This window comes from Lates calcarifer, linkage group LG17, assembly GCF_001640805.2.
Source record: "Lates calcarifer isolate ASB-BC8 linkage group LG17, TLL_Latcal_v3, whole genome shotgun sequence".
Classification (NCBI taxonomy): Eukaryota; Metazoa; Chordata; class Actinopteri; family Centropomidae; genus Lates; species Lates calcarifer.
The window spans coordinates 6,199,764-6,217,070 of NC_066849.1; the positions used below are offsets into that span (position 1 = coordinate 6,199,764).

The 17,307-nt window shown below is 41.8% G+C and overlaps 1 protein-coding gene across 1 annotated transcript in view; it reads right to left on the bottom strand.

Moving 5' to 3' along the window:
- Positions 1 to 17,307, bottom strand: part of scfd2 (sec1 family domain containing 2) — an 86,479-nt gene that overhangs the window by 68,115 nt on the left and 1,057 nt on the right. The window contains 3 exon segments of the mRNA XM_018670196.2: positions 1,799 to 1,974; positions 7,863 to 7,990; positions 17,109 to 17,277. Coding sequence (XP_018525712.1) covers positions 1,799 to 1,974; positions 7,863 to 7,990; positions 17,109 to 17,277 — 473 coding nt within the window.

Sequence of the window (17,307 nt, forward strand, 5' to 3'; positions counted from 1 at the left end):
ATTACCCAGTATTTTATACAGACAAAGCATTGGAAACGGCATGCACTAGGCTGGTCCCTGAACTCAGTGGCCCTTTGACTCAGTACGGCCACTGCCCACTGCCGAGGCCCCAGTGCACCACAGAGGAGTTGGCCTGAATGAACTCACACTGTCCACCAGCAATGGAGTGTCCAGCTCTGCCCTGTCGTACCCACAGCAGCCCTCACACACACTCAGGCAGAGCAAACACAGCCTCAACCGCCAGGCAGAGCTGAAAGCGTCTCAACCCGCCATTTTGTAATGTAATTAACTTCTCTCTGTCCATGTTGAGCCAAAGCAAAAACCTCACATGGAAATTAAATAAACACAGGGGGCACAGAGGACGCACAACTCATTTCCTTTAATACCTCAATAAAACTCAGGCCCGTTTTGATTGCAAACACCGACTCTCACGTCGCGCTCAAGGCCTGATTGTTAAGATGTGATTCTTGAAGAATGCCATTTTGAATCTGGGCCAAGTGCTATATATATGTGTTATCCTGATGCGTATACAGCAACAGCCTGTTATTAACACAGTCACCAACAGTTTAACCAGACCCTGTTCCACCTGAGGACACAGTCCTGGACGTTCGGAGTCTGAATCTTTAAAAAAAAGTGGTGAGAAAGTTGTACTTTGTGTTATCCAGGTATACTAGACAACCAAGGGGGAGTGGATCAAAGTGGAGTCATGGAGTAAATGGATACTGGAACTATAAGCCCTAAAGTCTTCTTCCTTTATTTAATAAACCAGTGATGGCCCCAGCTGAGGACCAAGGTTTATGAGGTTGTTTTCAAATTCCAATTAGGCATGGGGCACTGCTGTGAGCTTGTTTTATTTTTCCGTGATTTAGTTTAATAAGTTCCTAAATACTCTGCTGTCCTACTGCTTGCTTTACAGCGTCAGGAATATAAAGAGACTCAGTGAAAATAGCAAGGTAAGAGATGGGGGGAGATGGCTTTAATATTAGTATTAGTTAACTCATAGTATGGCGCTGTTTAGCTTGGAAGCCTAGTGATACAAAGTTTTTAGAATACGCTCTGATAACAGATAAAGACCTGAAATAAGGCTGGAGAAGTTAGTTGGCTGGTCTGGCTTTTGATTTACTCTTATGCTCCACCTCTTCCTCATCCCTTCTGTCTCTGTCTCCCCATCAAACTTGCCCTTTGACCTTTCCAAAGTCAAACACACGTGTACATCCGCCTCTGTCCACCCCTGTAAACTAGACCCCTTCCTCCTCTAAATAACATGATGGAAATCTGGCTGTTTTTTTTACACTGTTTACTGGATCCGAATGTTTTCCCTACAAACACAACTGACCTTGTTTATGAAGCAGAGGAATCTGCATTTTTTCCTGTCTCTGTCAGTTTAACACAACATTCTGGCCACCGTTTAGCGAACCACAAGCACCCACTTACCTGCAGAGCAGGCAATAAAATATTTACCGAAGGGAAAGATGTGAAAGAATAATCACCATGTTAATCACAAACTGCCAGTGAATGTGTTGTTTTCCTGCTTAACTCTGTCAGTGTGACATTGTTTAGGATGCAATTCAAAAACAACACGTGTGCATTCTTTTAGATATTTGTTCTGCATTCCTCAATATTAAAAAGTGAATTGCGCAGATCTGAAATACTGTTTTGTAGTTAAACGGCTCAAAAAACATTTCTGTCAGTCATCACATTTTTTAAGTAGTGGATATCCCATTTTAAAAGGAGACTTTTCAGCTTTGATCGCCTGTAACACATATGGATAAGACATTTGTGTAAGATGAGCACAAACCTGCAGCAGCAGCCGCTCGAAGGCCAAGCAGGAATCCCAGCGGGGCAGGCTGGGGTGGCGGAGCGCCTGGGCCGTGGCCAGTCCCAGCTGGAGCACCCCACAGTGACTCTCTAGCGCCCTCCAACTGCTCCGAAACAGCTGCATGTAGGAGCACAGCTGCTCGGGGGTCACACGGCCTGAGAGGAGGGAAGTGGATGCTGTTATACTCTTGTGAGAAATTTGGAGCCATCACAAAGTCATCGATCAATATTGGTCAAAACGCATCATGCAGTATATACAGTATAATCCACAATTGTATACTGACTGTTGGGCTAATGGTCTTTTGTGTACCATCAGTTACAAACTAATAAAAATGTACAATGGTAAATGGGACACAAGGACACACACACACACACACACAAGCATGGTAACAGAATAAATAGACAACCTTTTCCCAAGCATAACAGCCTTTTTAATAACTATCATACACTCAGCTTAGGGCAGAGGGGAATGACTGATACCAAAGCAGACCATAATATTATCTTAATGAGCAAAAACTCCACAGGCTGAGAGAAAGCACAAGCTGTGAAGATGTGTGTATGTGTGCGTGCCTGTGCCAGTTAGGAAGCAATATTCTCAGTGTGTGCAAGATCAGGTGAAGAGTTTTCTGTCATAGATTTCAATGAAATGTTTATATATATCACAGTATGTGACTACACATCACTGTGTGTGTGTGTGTGTGTGTGTGTGTGTGAGAGAGCCCTTCTTTAGTGTGACTAATAAGTGTAAATCAGAGATTTTCATTGATTATTTATAGAGGCATCAGAAAGAGGCTGGACTCCTCACAGTGTTTAGGACCCTGTGCCCCCCCGGAAGATTCACAGAGACACTGGAAGAGCGGTGTAAACGATGTAAGGACTTGGGGGTGGGGGGTGTCCACGGTGGCCTGGAGGAACGAGGGGCTGTGTTAGGGGCTGGGACAGAGGGGCGTGGGGGGGGGGCACACATTAACTCCCCATAAAGCCTACTTCTTCATGTTGATGTTCTGAACCAGCACCAGATGTGGGAGTATTTCCTGTTGGACTACATGGCCAATGTTTTCTTTAGCGAAGCCAAACACATGACTAGAAGAGAAACAGACAGGCAGGATAAAAAATGGAGCAGAAAACTTCAGAATACTAAACACAATATGGAGTCATGGCACTTAAAATGTAAAGACAACACAGTTTTCTGCTTTGTGAAAATGGGTGACAAAATCTATGGATGTGAAATATTCTCAGAGAGAAAACTGGAGGGAATCACCCAAGGAATCTAGCAACAAAAAAGTAATTTTCACAGCAGCTGATAAATAAACCTGACAGCAAAACAGATTTCTGCGAGTCTGCCTGTTGGGAAACATACTTTCCAAACTGAACTGAAAGAGTCAGTGTGTTGTGTGGCACTTTTGGGCAAAACGGAACAAATGTCTACAAAAGGGAGTCAAGTTTCTTGCTGAAATTAAAGTATTTTTGAAGAATACGCTTCAGTCCAGACATATTCAAAATCCTGAAAAGCTCTATTGTGAACATATCCAGCCATAAAAATCCAGGCAGCATAACCAAGGTTCGCCGAGCTTGAGGTGCCAACCATAATTCAGCACAGAACCAGGAAATACGTCCAAAGCCGGGGCCAAGCATAATTTCACCCGAGAATAGGCAGACTGAGAATGGTACAGTGTAGGCCAAATGTAATCAGACTTCACAGTTTGTGGCAGACTGAGTGAGAAAATGTAAGACACTGGGAAAAAGCAGAAAAAATAACTTAAGACAAGAAAGCCACACAAAAGCCTGTTCTCCATAACACAATCAAACAGCCCTGGCAGAGTCTTAGCTCTTACCTGTGTCACTAAACGTTCCTCAAAACAGTTCTGTGAATCCTCAGGCATCTTGTTGCCAGATGCAAAATGAATCTCAGGGTGAGGATCTGTCAGCTGAGCTCTGGTTTCAGACTAGGGTGTTTCTGCAGTAAAAAGCAGGACTGGAAAGGTTCTAATTTTCAGACTCTAATAAATAAGAGTATACATGTAAGAAGACACTGTGCTTGAACCTTAAATTGACTTTTCTATGTCAGTTTTATGATTTGAGTAACAATTGTTTCCACTGGGAAAATTAGACATCATATGTCTAAAACTGTATCAACAGAATTCTGATATTCAGTAAACTGTAATGCATTTAAGGACACAACTTTAATTTCTGGGGTCTGAAAACACCAGAGAGTTAAATATATATTAATTTTGTTATTTTATGTTGGTGTGTATGTTTGAATCTGTCGAGTATAATCTACATACGATATTTCCTATACATTAAATATAGACTTATTCCATAGTAATTGTATTTTGACTTTTACATGCCTGTTTTGTTTCACTAGTAGTTCAATCAGAGGTTTCAGGTACAGTATATATCTTCACTATCACTATCTTTGTGTATCACCTAAGAAGGCGGAGAAACCTGAACCCTTTGGTCATTTTAATGTTCTTCTGGGCACATTTACTGCAGGACCAGCCATAAAACAAATCACATTTTCAGCCCCATGCTATAAACAGTTTGAAGCTGCTGCCCATTTTAGCCTGATGTGCAGAAGTGGCAATTGAGTCTCAGCTATGATCAAAGCCCTGAACAATGCAAAAAAAGGGCAAGGGCCAACAATGATTTAGTCCTGTTACTGGAAGATGACTTGCATTCTAGGTGCACAGGGTTACCCTGAGGCTAAGTGATGTCTGCTGTCAGCGTGGAGCTGAGTGGTTGCCTGCCTCAGCAGCTGGACAGCCTCATAAGTAATTCTACATGGATGGGGGACACAGGAAGGCTGAGGGACTTTTATTTATGCACTCCAAGAGGAGGAAAGTCCTGGAACTTTTATTTGTGGATGCATGTTGGGAGCCCTTTCAAGACTGTACTGTAAAGGAGTGGAGAAGTCAGGGTACAACAGGGTAGCTACACCAACGAATTAAAGAGACTCTCCTCAGGATTTATGTCACACAAATGTTTTTATCTGTGGTTTCAGCTCAGCTTCAGCTCCTCGGTTAAAATTGTACATGAGTGAGTTGGGGACTGAAATATTATCTATACAGTGTGTATGAGGCCTGTGGTAATGACACAATTCAAAATAATAGTCTCCAGTCAATAGACCAAGTTTTAGTCTACAAGCAAAGTAAAATATGACCTTACTAGATCATTGTTGTTTTTGTGTTGTATACTTAAACATGATTAAGAGTCTGCAGCCATGCAACCAGCTCTGTGACTCTGTACATACACTGCTTTGAGCTACATGCCAATGCGAGCATGCTAACATGCAGATATTTAGCAGGTATAATGCTTATCATGTTCATGTTCAAGTGTTTAACAAAATAAAATTTTGACCTGATGCTAATGTTTGATGAGGATCACTTTAAGTTATTACAGTTCATCTTAAAGGAACATATTGCCAGATTTCATAGTAATCTATCCAATAATTGTTGAGATATTTTGGTCAACAATGTCATGGTGGTGCTAGAGGAAAAGCCAGAGGCTCACCAAAGTCATAAGGATACATTCCATGTATATTTCTACCAAATTTAATTGCAGTCCAGCCAATAATTGTTGTGATTTTTCAGTCTGTTTGGTGAGGGACTGATCAACCAACCAACAGAACCACATTGCCATCCCTGGAGTCATACTGCTACAGTGGCTAAAAATCATATATCATTCTTACGCATTAGGCATGTGCTGATGACACAGTTCAAAGCAGCACAGAAGCACAATTAATAGACCAAGTTTTAATAATCACAATGTCTGATCTGGTTAGGGATCTGTTCTTTAATTCATACTGTTTGTATGTTTGTGTTACATGCGCCTTAAAAAAACTGAGAAAAAGGTTTTGGAACAACTTGAAACTGTCACACTCAGGCATTTTCAGTTGTAAGAGCTGTTACATGATTTCTGTACCATATGTTTGTATGTGTCAGGAAAATTCCCAACTAAAACACGCTTGATAATGTTGTCATCATTGGTTAGCTGATTGCTATTACTGTAAATATTGTGGATGATCCTTTCATTTGCTTGTACAAAATTAATAAAACTTAAATTCCCCAAAATATACACTTGTCTCCTATTAAATTTCAGAATTACATTCCCTGACATTGAGAACAAAGCCATGAATCAATTACTCGATGAAGTGCAAAGCCATTTTTGCAGCTTAACAAAACACATTTAAATTAAGAGAGCATATTATGTATATGAGTGCTTATTTGAAACTACTGTGAAATTACACTATTTCACTGCCCAACATCTCACTGCTTGAAATAATGAATGCAATCAATTGTCTGTTTGAATCTCACTACTGTTAAAAGCCCAGACTGCACCACAGGAAGAAAGGCCCTGTCAACACATCTCATTTACACTGCGGTATCACAGCACACAATATATACACAAACTTTACAAACCTCGTGACACACACATATGCATGCATACATACACGGACCCAGATGGACAGATAAACGCACGTTTACTGACAATGAAACCAAAGCTGTCTAACTAATTCCCTGCTAAGAGCAAAAACACCCAAGATAAACACTGGACTCTGTACAACCACATCTATACACACTCTCTCTCACACACACACACATACACAGAGGAAGGGAATTTCATCATCTTATTGTGCTATGAGAAACCTGACGGGTCATATTCAGGCTCTGAGAAATGGATTATTTTCTTTGTCTCTCCCTGGATGATTTTATCCTGTTGAGATGAAAAGAAGCCAACTTGGGTCAGTGTGTATGTGAGAACGCAGGGCCTGTAGTACACTAATACACTATTTTCTCTACTGATCTGCATAAACCTACCAGAGTGAGAATGTGCTGTGGAAAAATTCTACTCTCCTAGAGAGTGAGTGGGCACTGAGAGAGCACATAGGTATTAATGCTAAGCGTTTTGTGTTACTGGGTTTAGCTTGGTCTCATATGAGCAGAGCATGATGGATTGAGATCTCGGCTGGTGGTGCTGGTGGGTAAGGATGGGAACTGTGTGGGGGTGCACTGGGAGCTCAGGGGGTTTCGTGAAGCCTGGTCCTCTGCCAGTGGGGTATAAAGGTTCAGTGTGTGAGAAGTTTGACAGTGCTCCCCTCTTTCTCCTCACTTTTCTCTTTTTCTCTTTCTCTCAGCAAAGACATTAAGTCAACAGACTGTCAGTCAGCAGGCAGGAGAAGCTTTAATGCTACACCTTCGTCACACTTTCTCACTTTTACTGTCTCTCCATTCTCTGTGTTTTTTCAATTTCTGCAGTTCAACCTCTTGTTGTTGTGCATTTGTTTGAATAAATCCACAATGTAGCAGCCATCCAGAATTAGAGGGACTGCTGTTTAGCACAAATGCGTGAAAGGAAACCACTATGTGTATGCAGATGCTTGGGAGAGTGTGTGTGACCTCCAACATATTACAACCTGCTTGTTATGGGAGACAAGACCTTCTTTACCTCTTAGATTATAGGAGCTAAGGGACCACGCTGCCCCTCCCTTTTAACCTCCCCATTTTGCCAGATGCTAACCTGCATATTAGCTGTGTGTGTATGTGTTAGTTTGTGTAAGTGTAGAACATCCATTACCTACGTGAGTCAGAGGGTAGCATAAAGGTGAACGTGCATGAGGGCACTGTATACCTGTGCACGTAATGACTTTATTTTTGCGTGCCTACACATATTTTTATCCCTCGCTGCAGCCCCCTTTGCTTCATTAACGGACAACAAAAGTTTTCGAAAGCAGCATGTGCGAAGGAGCGTGTGTGTGTGTGTGTGTGTGTGTGTGTGTGAGTATGTGTCACAGAGCCAACATGTGGTTCAGATTTCCTCTGTGGCCACATGGGCAAATACACAGCAGATACCATGGGTCTCAGTAGGAGGCGCTATGGTTCTGCACTAAAACAGTGCAACACTCACGCACTTAACGCAAGAACGACATTTTTTTCCCATGATGCTTCTACTTAATGTGAATGCTCATGTTTATTCATTTTTGTGTCTATATTTTGTGTGAATTTGTGTTTTATTGAATGGGAAATGTATGCTTTGCTGCATCTTACCCATGCTCATCTTGATTGGCAGCTTCTCCTTACTGGCTGCTTCCACCAGTTGCCGTCGGACCTCCATCACTCCCTCTTTATGTTTACTGGTCAGCATGGCCTCCCACAGTGACTGTGCTGTCGGCGACCTGATAGGTAGAACAATCAAAGAGGTCAGTGTGAAGAAAAAACATTGTAGCAGAAGTTGTGTGGTGGTGATTTTCAGCACTAACAAGCAAAACAACTGTTGCTATTCTTGCTGTCAGCTCAGAGCATGCAGGCCTCTGAATATAAACACAAAAGGACAACGTGGACGTGATTGAGTGCTCATCTCAGTGATTGAGAGCCTGCTGGTCGGGGAGTGGTGACTCCCCTCCGGGACCCCTCACAGGAAAAAGCTGAAATTAGCAGAGGGAACATTAGGAATGTTCTCAATCCACCTTAAACGTCTGTGTGCCAACATTCCTGAGGACTGCTCAGTGCTGTCCTTACATCAGTGGCACAGCAACAGAGTCTGGAGACTGAGGCTCCTCCTGATACCATCTCAGTCCCTTGTCTCATTATCCGCTAGGTTATGAAACACTGTGATCCACATCTCTAATGGGAGACTGAAGACAAGGCATGTGTGTCAGACTATTACCATCTGCCATGAGCAGTGGGAACAGCATCAAGTCTTTCCATGAAAGAATCAAAGAGTGTAACTGAGACCTTTCACCATCATTAACGTTACAGAGAGTGACACTTTTTCTTATAAAATGTCTCCTGTATCTGTATTCAAGTTATGGTCATATTTTACATCTCTGTCTCCATTGGAATTTCTTCCCCTATTAAAGGCACTGACACTTTGTTAGTTGGACAAAAGGATATCAGCAGCCTATGTCTCTGTCTCTGCTTTTGACAGCAAGACTGGCAAGCAGACATGATCTTGTCCATACTCTGAGGAGTGACCAGAAACTGAAGAGAAGAGACAAAGAGAGAAAAGAGGCTAAGGACAGAGAGAGGGAAGGTAGGGGGGAGCTCGTTGACAAATCCACTCTGTTTTTCTTTTTTTTTCCTCTTTTTTTTCAACTTTTTTCTTCTCTCGCCTTTTCTCCTTTCTAACTGCTGCCATGTGTTTAATATCAGATGTAATCTGTTCCAGACCTTGGGCTGAGGCTAGATGGGGAGCAGAGGGGCTCACACTGGGACGCCCGCCATCTTCACACTAGAACCAGACACAAAGACCGGCAAACACGACTCAGTCCAGGACAAGAGTCTAATGTAAAAACTGATACAGTAAAAAAAAAATTAAAGAAACAAGAAAATAAATCTGGTATTTCATAACAATCTGTTTGTTTGCTTAAATTGTATTGCAGCTATTGGTCAAGAGTTATGAGGTGTCATTTTTGGAAAACAATCCTCTTAATCCTTCAGAAAAACACCTCCCATGCACAGGAAGTATTTCTATGATTACGCAAATCATAAAGTTCCACATCCTTGTCATGGCTGAAATACCAATAGTATGACTTGACTGGCCCATATGTGAGAAGCCATGTGTGTGTTTGAGGATGTGTACACATGCATCTGTATATGTTTGCACACAACCCTGCGCGTCCTTGTGTGTGTGTGTTCTTGGAGGACGGAAGGCCTCGGTAGAGTGCGGATGAAATATGGTTCTCATTTGGCTCTTTGCCCACACGGCCCCCCTGCCGGCTCATTCCCCTGACGCTTTCTCTGGGCCATTTGGTCAGACGAAGGCGGGGGGTTCAAGCTGGGCTGAGGGGTTGGGGGTGAGGTTTATACTGGCAGGGTGTGAGACAGGGTCCATAACCAGCCGAGAACCTTGTTGAGTAACTACTCTACTATGGAAGAAGGGGATGGGGGCTGGGACTGTGGGGTGCGTGTGCTTGACCATCTGCAAGTGTTAAGTGCAGCGTGGCTGTCTCTGCTGAAAAGGCTGCTTGTTACAGACTGAAGGGGGCACTCTTGCACTTGACTTGTGTACACCATAGTCAATGTCCTCTCTGGCTTGCTTGGACAGACTGAGTGGGTGTGTTTGGAGAGTGTGGGCGTTTGTGGACAAACTAAATTCCACTGAATGTGTAATGAGTGTTGTACCATTTAAACGCAGTTAGGGATCAAATACTGTAACTTAAAGAAGGACATGCTTTGCGTACTACGTGACAGAGTGAACACATATGTGCATGTTTAAGTGATGAAATACCTCTTGCCTTGTCCAAGTCATTAATGACTGTGGGGGTGAGGAGGGGGGACAGTATTCCTGGAAGTGTGTGATGCAGCAGAAAAGAATGGTTCAAACCATTCTGACTCAGGATTTCTTAAATTTACTACTTATCCTGTGGCCCCTTCATTATTTGAAACACGCATGTGTATGCGTATACACACATTTCAGTATTTATTTCTTTATTTTCACTACCACTGCAAAACTCAGTATTCATGACATGATTCAGAGCTGAGTCATACTAACATACAACTGATGAAGCCCCGAGGATGAATGTCTTTAAAGGCCCAGTTCAGTCAAGTTACAAATGACAAATTTTCTTACATATCGCCGATAGTATCTAGCCATGCACATGCCACACAGATTTGATTTTATTTGACTGATTTTTGAGATGTGTTTTTCTGAGATTTCAGATATGAATGCAATTTTGTGTGTGGCACTCAAAGCATTGTAAAATGAAATCAGAAACAGCACCTCATTCCAGAAAGAGTCCCAGTTTCTTTGTGTAATCTACTTAATGTGCTGTTGACAGCTTTCATGGGGAATATTTTTACTGAAGAAAGTAGCTCCAATTAAACTTTGAGGTCTGAGTATTATATAGAGGTAACCAGGATATTGTCCTGAAACCTTTGAGCACTACAAATGAGAATTAAATCAGATTATTCTGTATTGGTGTGGTGGCAGAAATCTCATAGATAAATATCTTAAAACATCTGCAAATCAAATTAAAATTATCTGCATGGCCAGACACAAGAATGTCATTTCCACTGGGGATAGGGGGGCATGTCTGCCTCACTCTTCAAAATCTTATTATTGTGCCCCAAACTTTTATAGCTTCAGGCTGAATTTCATATTAGAAATTTCTCAGAACATATAACTGGCCAGCCTCCATAATAAAGATGCAGGAACTAGAGGAATTGATAAAAATGTAGATGTGCTCATCTGAATTGCCTTCAATCATTTCTCACATAACAAACAGGCTGCCCTACCTCACTGTTAGAGGGCCATATTCAGCCTGAAAGGAAAACCTGCATCATAACTTAGGGTGAAAAAATCATTCCAACCTGCACGTTTGGGATATCAATCATAGATAAATTAATAATCACAGTGCAGTTTGTGGTAAAATGCAAATACAGCATTATCTATCATAAAGTACTTATGTAGTTACCATTATTTTTTTTTTTTACCATTATTTTTTTCCTCCTAATTCTGAATCCAAACCTCTAGCTAGCTGATTCAATTGCCTTTATCTTAGTAATTTTACATATGGACTTGGACAGCTGAGAAAGTTCATTCTATTATCAGAGCTCACAAATATTTGACAGCACTTCTCAGAGTTTGTCAGCATCTACACAACAAGTCACATCTACAAACTACAGTGCTCTATAGTGCAGATGAATGTGCCTTAATACGCTTAAGAGTATCAAAACTTCACACTCAGCAGACTGCAAAACCAGCCTGTAATTCATTTGCCAGTGCAGATGATTCAGATGATCTGTGTACTTTCCAAAAGGCCTACATGTAACAGATCCAGTACAGCCTAATAGAATTGTGCAAGGTCAGCCCCATTCCTTGGTGACTTAATTTATGGAGTGTGTTTAATGGGGCAAAAAACACTGTCAGTTTCCTGTAAACATCCCCATGTAGCACAGGACATGACACGAGAGGGAAAGAGAGGAGTGGACCAAAACCAGACCTGGCCTTGAGTGCCTGTGTGTCCTGGCAAAAGGGACAAATGACCCAGTGGATTTATGGAGAAAAAAAACAGAAGGAGAGGAGTTCTGCAGGAAGTGAAGAGAGGAGGGGAGATACACTGTAAAAATTAAACACACCAACACAGATATAAGAGAAGCTCCCATTGGCCAGCTATTATTTAACAACAACTTACTGTATATTACAACAGTAAGAAAATACAATAAAGGTCTGTTTTATAATGTATCATTATACAGTAAAATTGTGTACATTTACAGTAAAAGGTTTAAAAAAACCTCAAATTGACATGTGAAAAAAATACCTAAAATTTGATGTTGGACTCATTCGTAGAATCCAAATGTGAAATGAAGTCAGTTACTCCAAAAAATATGGGGTGTAATTCAGGAGTCTCTTCCTCCCCTCATGTGTCTTGGCCACTTTTCCATTTCAAACGAAAGCCAGCAGTAGGGATTCTTTGAAGGAGTGGGGCGGACTGGTGTAAAGTGCTGTCTTTGTGGGTGTTTTACCATCTTACTGAAGAGATGCCCACATAGTCTATGCTGTGTAGTGAAAATCAAAAGACAGAGTAGAAGACAGCACACGAGATAGAACAGGTTATGTTATCTCAGTCTTGATGGAAATAGGGAGTACAGGTGCAAGTAATCTACATGACTGATGTACTGTGAGTTTCAAGAGAAGATACATTCTACAGTGGAGGAGGAAAGAGAATCAGGCAGCAGAGGAAACAAGAGCTGGACCAGGGGACATCAGGGGAATCCGAAACATTAGTGGCTAAATCTCTGAATCTTCCACTTTTTACTTGTGAAACTGACTGATGTCAACTCTGTTTTGCAAACAATTGCAGCTTTCATTGACCTCTGAGGTTAGGCTGATAAAATCAGTGTGAGAAATTATTAGATCAAAGTATTAACTTTGAAAAAACAGACAGATATGGCTATGTGCCTTTTTTTAAGGATCAGAGCAGAGTTCTGCATTAAACTGTGACTATTTTAGTTTGACTTTCTCTCTGTATTGCAATAATAAAAAATACAAGCAAAATTGATTCTCAGTTAGATATGGCAAAGTTCTATTCTTCAAATGAAAAAGCAATTTTCTGTGGGCATAACAACCTCTATTTCCTGTGTGGTGTAAAACACACAGACACACACACACACACACACACACACACACACACACACACTGTATAAACACACCAATTCATTTTCCACAGACTAAAATTTATCATCAGCTACAAGTTCAACTGTGGTGACGGTGGAACATGGAAATAAGTTTCTGTAAGAATTACGTTTTCATCAAGACATAATGTCAAGAGTACTGTGTTTGGTTAGAATCAATATCTAGTGTACCACTGAACAACAGGGCTTGCCCCTGTTAACAAATTATCCAATCCTGGGAACATACTGAACAGATAGGCCTGTATGGGAGCTCATACTATACTGTAAGTAATGTAGAGTTGCTGTTTAGCCTATAAATCATCAAGATCTTCATTCAGCTGTTTGCGCCACTGTGTTCACTGTCTAAGTATAGAATGGCAAAACAATCTCTACCCTATAAGGAACCACCATAGAAAGAGTGTGGCCAGTTTTCATCCCCCTGTCTTTATTCTTGGTGGGGTAAAAACAGGGTTAGCTGTTTTCAGCTGCCTATCATTTTCTCTCTCCTCTCCACACTCTACTATCTCTGCTTTTTTTTGTTATTTTTCCCATACAGCCTGATACGTAAGTGCGTGTGCATGGGTTTTTATTCATGCTCATATTTCCCAGCTGGGACAGAAATAGGTGTTTTCCCTCTTTGCTTTTCGTACGCATGCAGGATCTGCTGGGCAGATTTGAAGAGATGGCAGCCTTGCAGTGTTTTCTCATGGCAGGGTGCGGTCGGTTACTCTGCCTGGCTCGAGCTCAGCAGCTCCTGAGGCAGACCCAGAGCACCTTGGCCACCCGTACTTGGTTCTGCCCACATGCACACACTCCCTACCGCAGGATCAAGGTCCCAGGCAGCCAGATGACGGGGGTGCAGGGTTCAGTCTGAGACTGAGGGAAACTTCGTGCCCTCTGCCAATGGGGTTCATAAGTCCTACTCCGGATCAAAAGGGTTGTGCAGCCAAGCACAGCAAATTACACAGACTGGGCTGGAAGGTACCTGACCACAAACACACATACACAGGCGCACAAAACAACACTTCCACTGCCACTTTCACTCAACATCCTTCTATATACAGCATACTGTGCGTCCTGGTACTATTTAATGGCTGTAAAAATGAATGCATAGTAAAAGAGAAGAGTAACAAAAAACCTGCCCAGGCAAAGCGTGTGTGTTTTTGTGTGCACACCCACACAAAGTACACTTTCTCTCTGGCATGATTACTAAAACCACAGAGTGAAAGTCAGGTAGTAGGATAAGGAAAATTCACACCGGGTTATGAAAGACAATATGACAGTAATTGCAAAGTAAGTGTGGGGTCTTGCCGGGAGAGCTAGAATCAACAACCACCCACAGAATGTTTAAGTCACAGTAATCTATAAAAATATCCTGGAATTACTGAAGGAAATATCATACAAAAGGTCCAAATTAGGTCCGCACCTAATATTTAAAGGCCTGAGCTGGCCTACACAACAAAACCAATCAAAACACACTGTGGGTTTAGGCTAAAAATAGTTTGACAAATCATAGGTGTATAAACATCCAGTAGGAGGAGACTTATTATATAGACAATCAAACCACACGGAGCAGGAACAGGGTCTAGCGTTTTGCACAGTTCACATCATGCAAGGAAAACAGTCCCTTTTAAAAATGTGTGCTTTTGTATATTTTGAAGAATCAAGGGAGATTAATGCATTAGAAAAGTACACCTCTAACAACATATATTTACAGAGCCCTGTCTTGAAAATATTAGAGTGACTGACACAAACTCTGCCCATGGTGAGCTGTGCACTTTAAGGCAGTTAAACAAAGTGGGAACTCTTGCCTTCTTTCTCACTGTGCCTCGGCAGCACTTCAATCTCCTAAACATCTGTGATAAGGCTCAACTGGGCCATCTGCTCAGAGATAGCACAGGCAATAACACTCCTGCTGATCCTGCTGGCCCTGATTAGACATGTACTCCATACAAACACAGCACCCACCACATTACGTATTACACTTCTTCATCTATCCGTTTGTGTCCCAGCACCTGACAGAACTGTACAATATCTCAATCAGTCATCTAAATGTTCTCAGATAAGGTGTTTTTGGCTGAGACTCTAGGTCACATTTAGTGAAAAGATCTGAGACAGTGATTGCAAACGTTGCAGCTGGGACCTCCACCTCTGCACAGCCACCAACCCCCCCTTAGTTTCTTTAATCCATTATCATATACTTAGCTCTTTCTTAGGAAGATAGTGAGAAGATAAGCTTGTTGCTGCAGTGATGTGTGTTCTGCTCAGCTGTTTTTGTGTAACCAAGATATTTAGAACAACTATAGTGACTTGTGCATTGGCATTTATGGGTCTGTAATAGGTATCTGGCTGATGTGCCCCATACTTGAACCCTGCATCAGAGGGTTGGTACAACCTGCCCCTGCTGTGCTCGTATTATTTGGCACAGCACACTCTGTCCAACTAGCACCGACTAAAAAGTGCTAAGCTTGGTTCCATTACAACAGAACCTCCCACTCAGAAATGGTCCCTGCTGCATTCAGTGTATGCATAAGGAACTCAAAGTGGTCAGACATACTGCATGACAGCTTCAGCCACAAAACTCTTCTTCTCAGTCAAAGTCTTTTCCTCCTGCAACCACATAAAGGGGCAAAGCGGGGGTGGAACACATGATGTAGGACTAATCCCTGCCATGTACAACAGCCCCACCGCAGGCGCCTAACACGTGCATCTGCACAGCCAAGACTAGAGGCTTCACTGAACCACTGGCACCTAATGCTGGTCATGTGCCACTCAACCCACTCAGTGGGGGACAGTTCTGGGTGGTGAGTGTTGCCTTTCTTCACCAATTGTGTTTGGCCAGGTGGGAAAAGTAGAGTAAAATGCATATTGTGGTTACGTCAGTGGTAAAGATGGGTTCGTTTCATTTTGGAACCTGGTTCCAAGTGAAAATGTTTGATTTGTTGATCTGTGTTGACCTCTGGTTTAGACATGGCACCGGGGGAAATAATAACACACATACTTGAACATATTTGAACTAAGCTGCTTTCATTCTCCACCAAACAAACTACCTACAAATATTTGATAAGGACTTTGGAGTTCATAAGCGAATCTGGAACTGCAGTCAGATTTGATGAAATGGTATCGAACCCCATTCCAAGTCAGTGGACAAGAATTAACCTCATTTGCTGATTCCACTGGGAAGTGAGCAACAAAATAACTCATTCAACTCAAATAATTCAAAGATCGCATTCTGTACAGCATTTAAGCATAACACATAGAGACACTCACAATCACACCTTGGGGCAATTTAGATTCTCTAGTTAACCTAAACTGCCTGCCTTCAGAATCTATGAATAGACCAGAGCACCCAGAGGAGACACACACAAACACTGGAATATCATGCAGCAACAACACAGAAAGGCCTAGATCAGCTGGTATATTTGAAACCCATGAGCCTCTTATTTTTCTTTTGACTTAACTCATACACCATCAAACTACTCGAATGGTTCTTTGTGAATAACCTAAATATGACTTTATAGTGAGAAAGTGACACATAGCCCACATATAAAATACCCCACACATAAAATAAACCATAAGAAGGCTGACTTTCTGAGACAGAATGCTTATCTATAGCAGAAACTACAGCAGCCTATTCAATGAGCTTGTTGGGTCTTACCCTCTTAATGGGAACTGCAGTTCCTTGAGCACAAAAACTCAAAAATGCTGGTTTTCTCCTTGGAGGGGACTTTAACATGAGATGATGCAGAAAAACAGTATGTAATTCCTAGAGTAATTATTACTGCAGTAAAGAGAAATAAAGTCACACACGAATGTGCTCCATTTGACAGTAAAGTAACTGATCAGTGCATGTAAATTCAAACTAACCCAACATCCTCAATATTAATTAATTTAATCTTTGGGGGCTTTTGTCTGGAAAATAAAAGGCTTGACCTTATATCAAATGTCATATTGGGTCTGGTAAACTACAATGACCTGACCTGAAACTTTCAGTTGAGACATATCGATATAGGTACAGTGCAGATATAAAGGTATGGTTAGGTAAGGTTTGATTGATAACACTCACTATTAACTATAAGAAATTTATTACAATATATGGTTATATATGACAATGCCAGTAATTGTGGCTATTGCTCTGAATGAATACTTTAAAATTAAGGTTAGATGAAATGCACTCACTGGCTTTGTGCGAGGCAGCCGGGGGCCAGGGTGTTCTGGGAGTGAGGGGTGCGCTGTAGACTGGTGAGCTCCAGCATATCCACCTGTACATCTGTCACATGACCAGGTAAAGGTTTGAGCACAGTCAGAATCTTCTCCACTAGGCTGTCACCATGGTGACCAACGGCTCCTGAAAATCAAGAAATGGGGAATTTAAAAG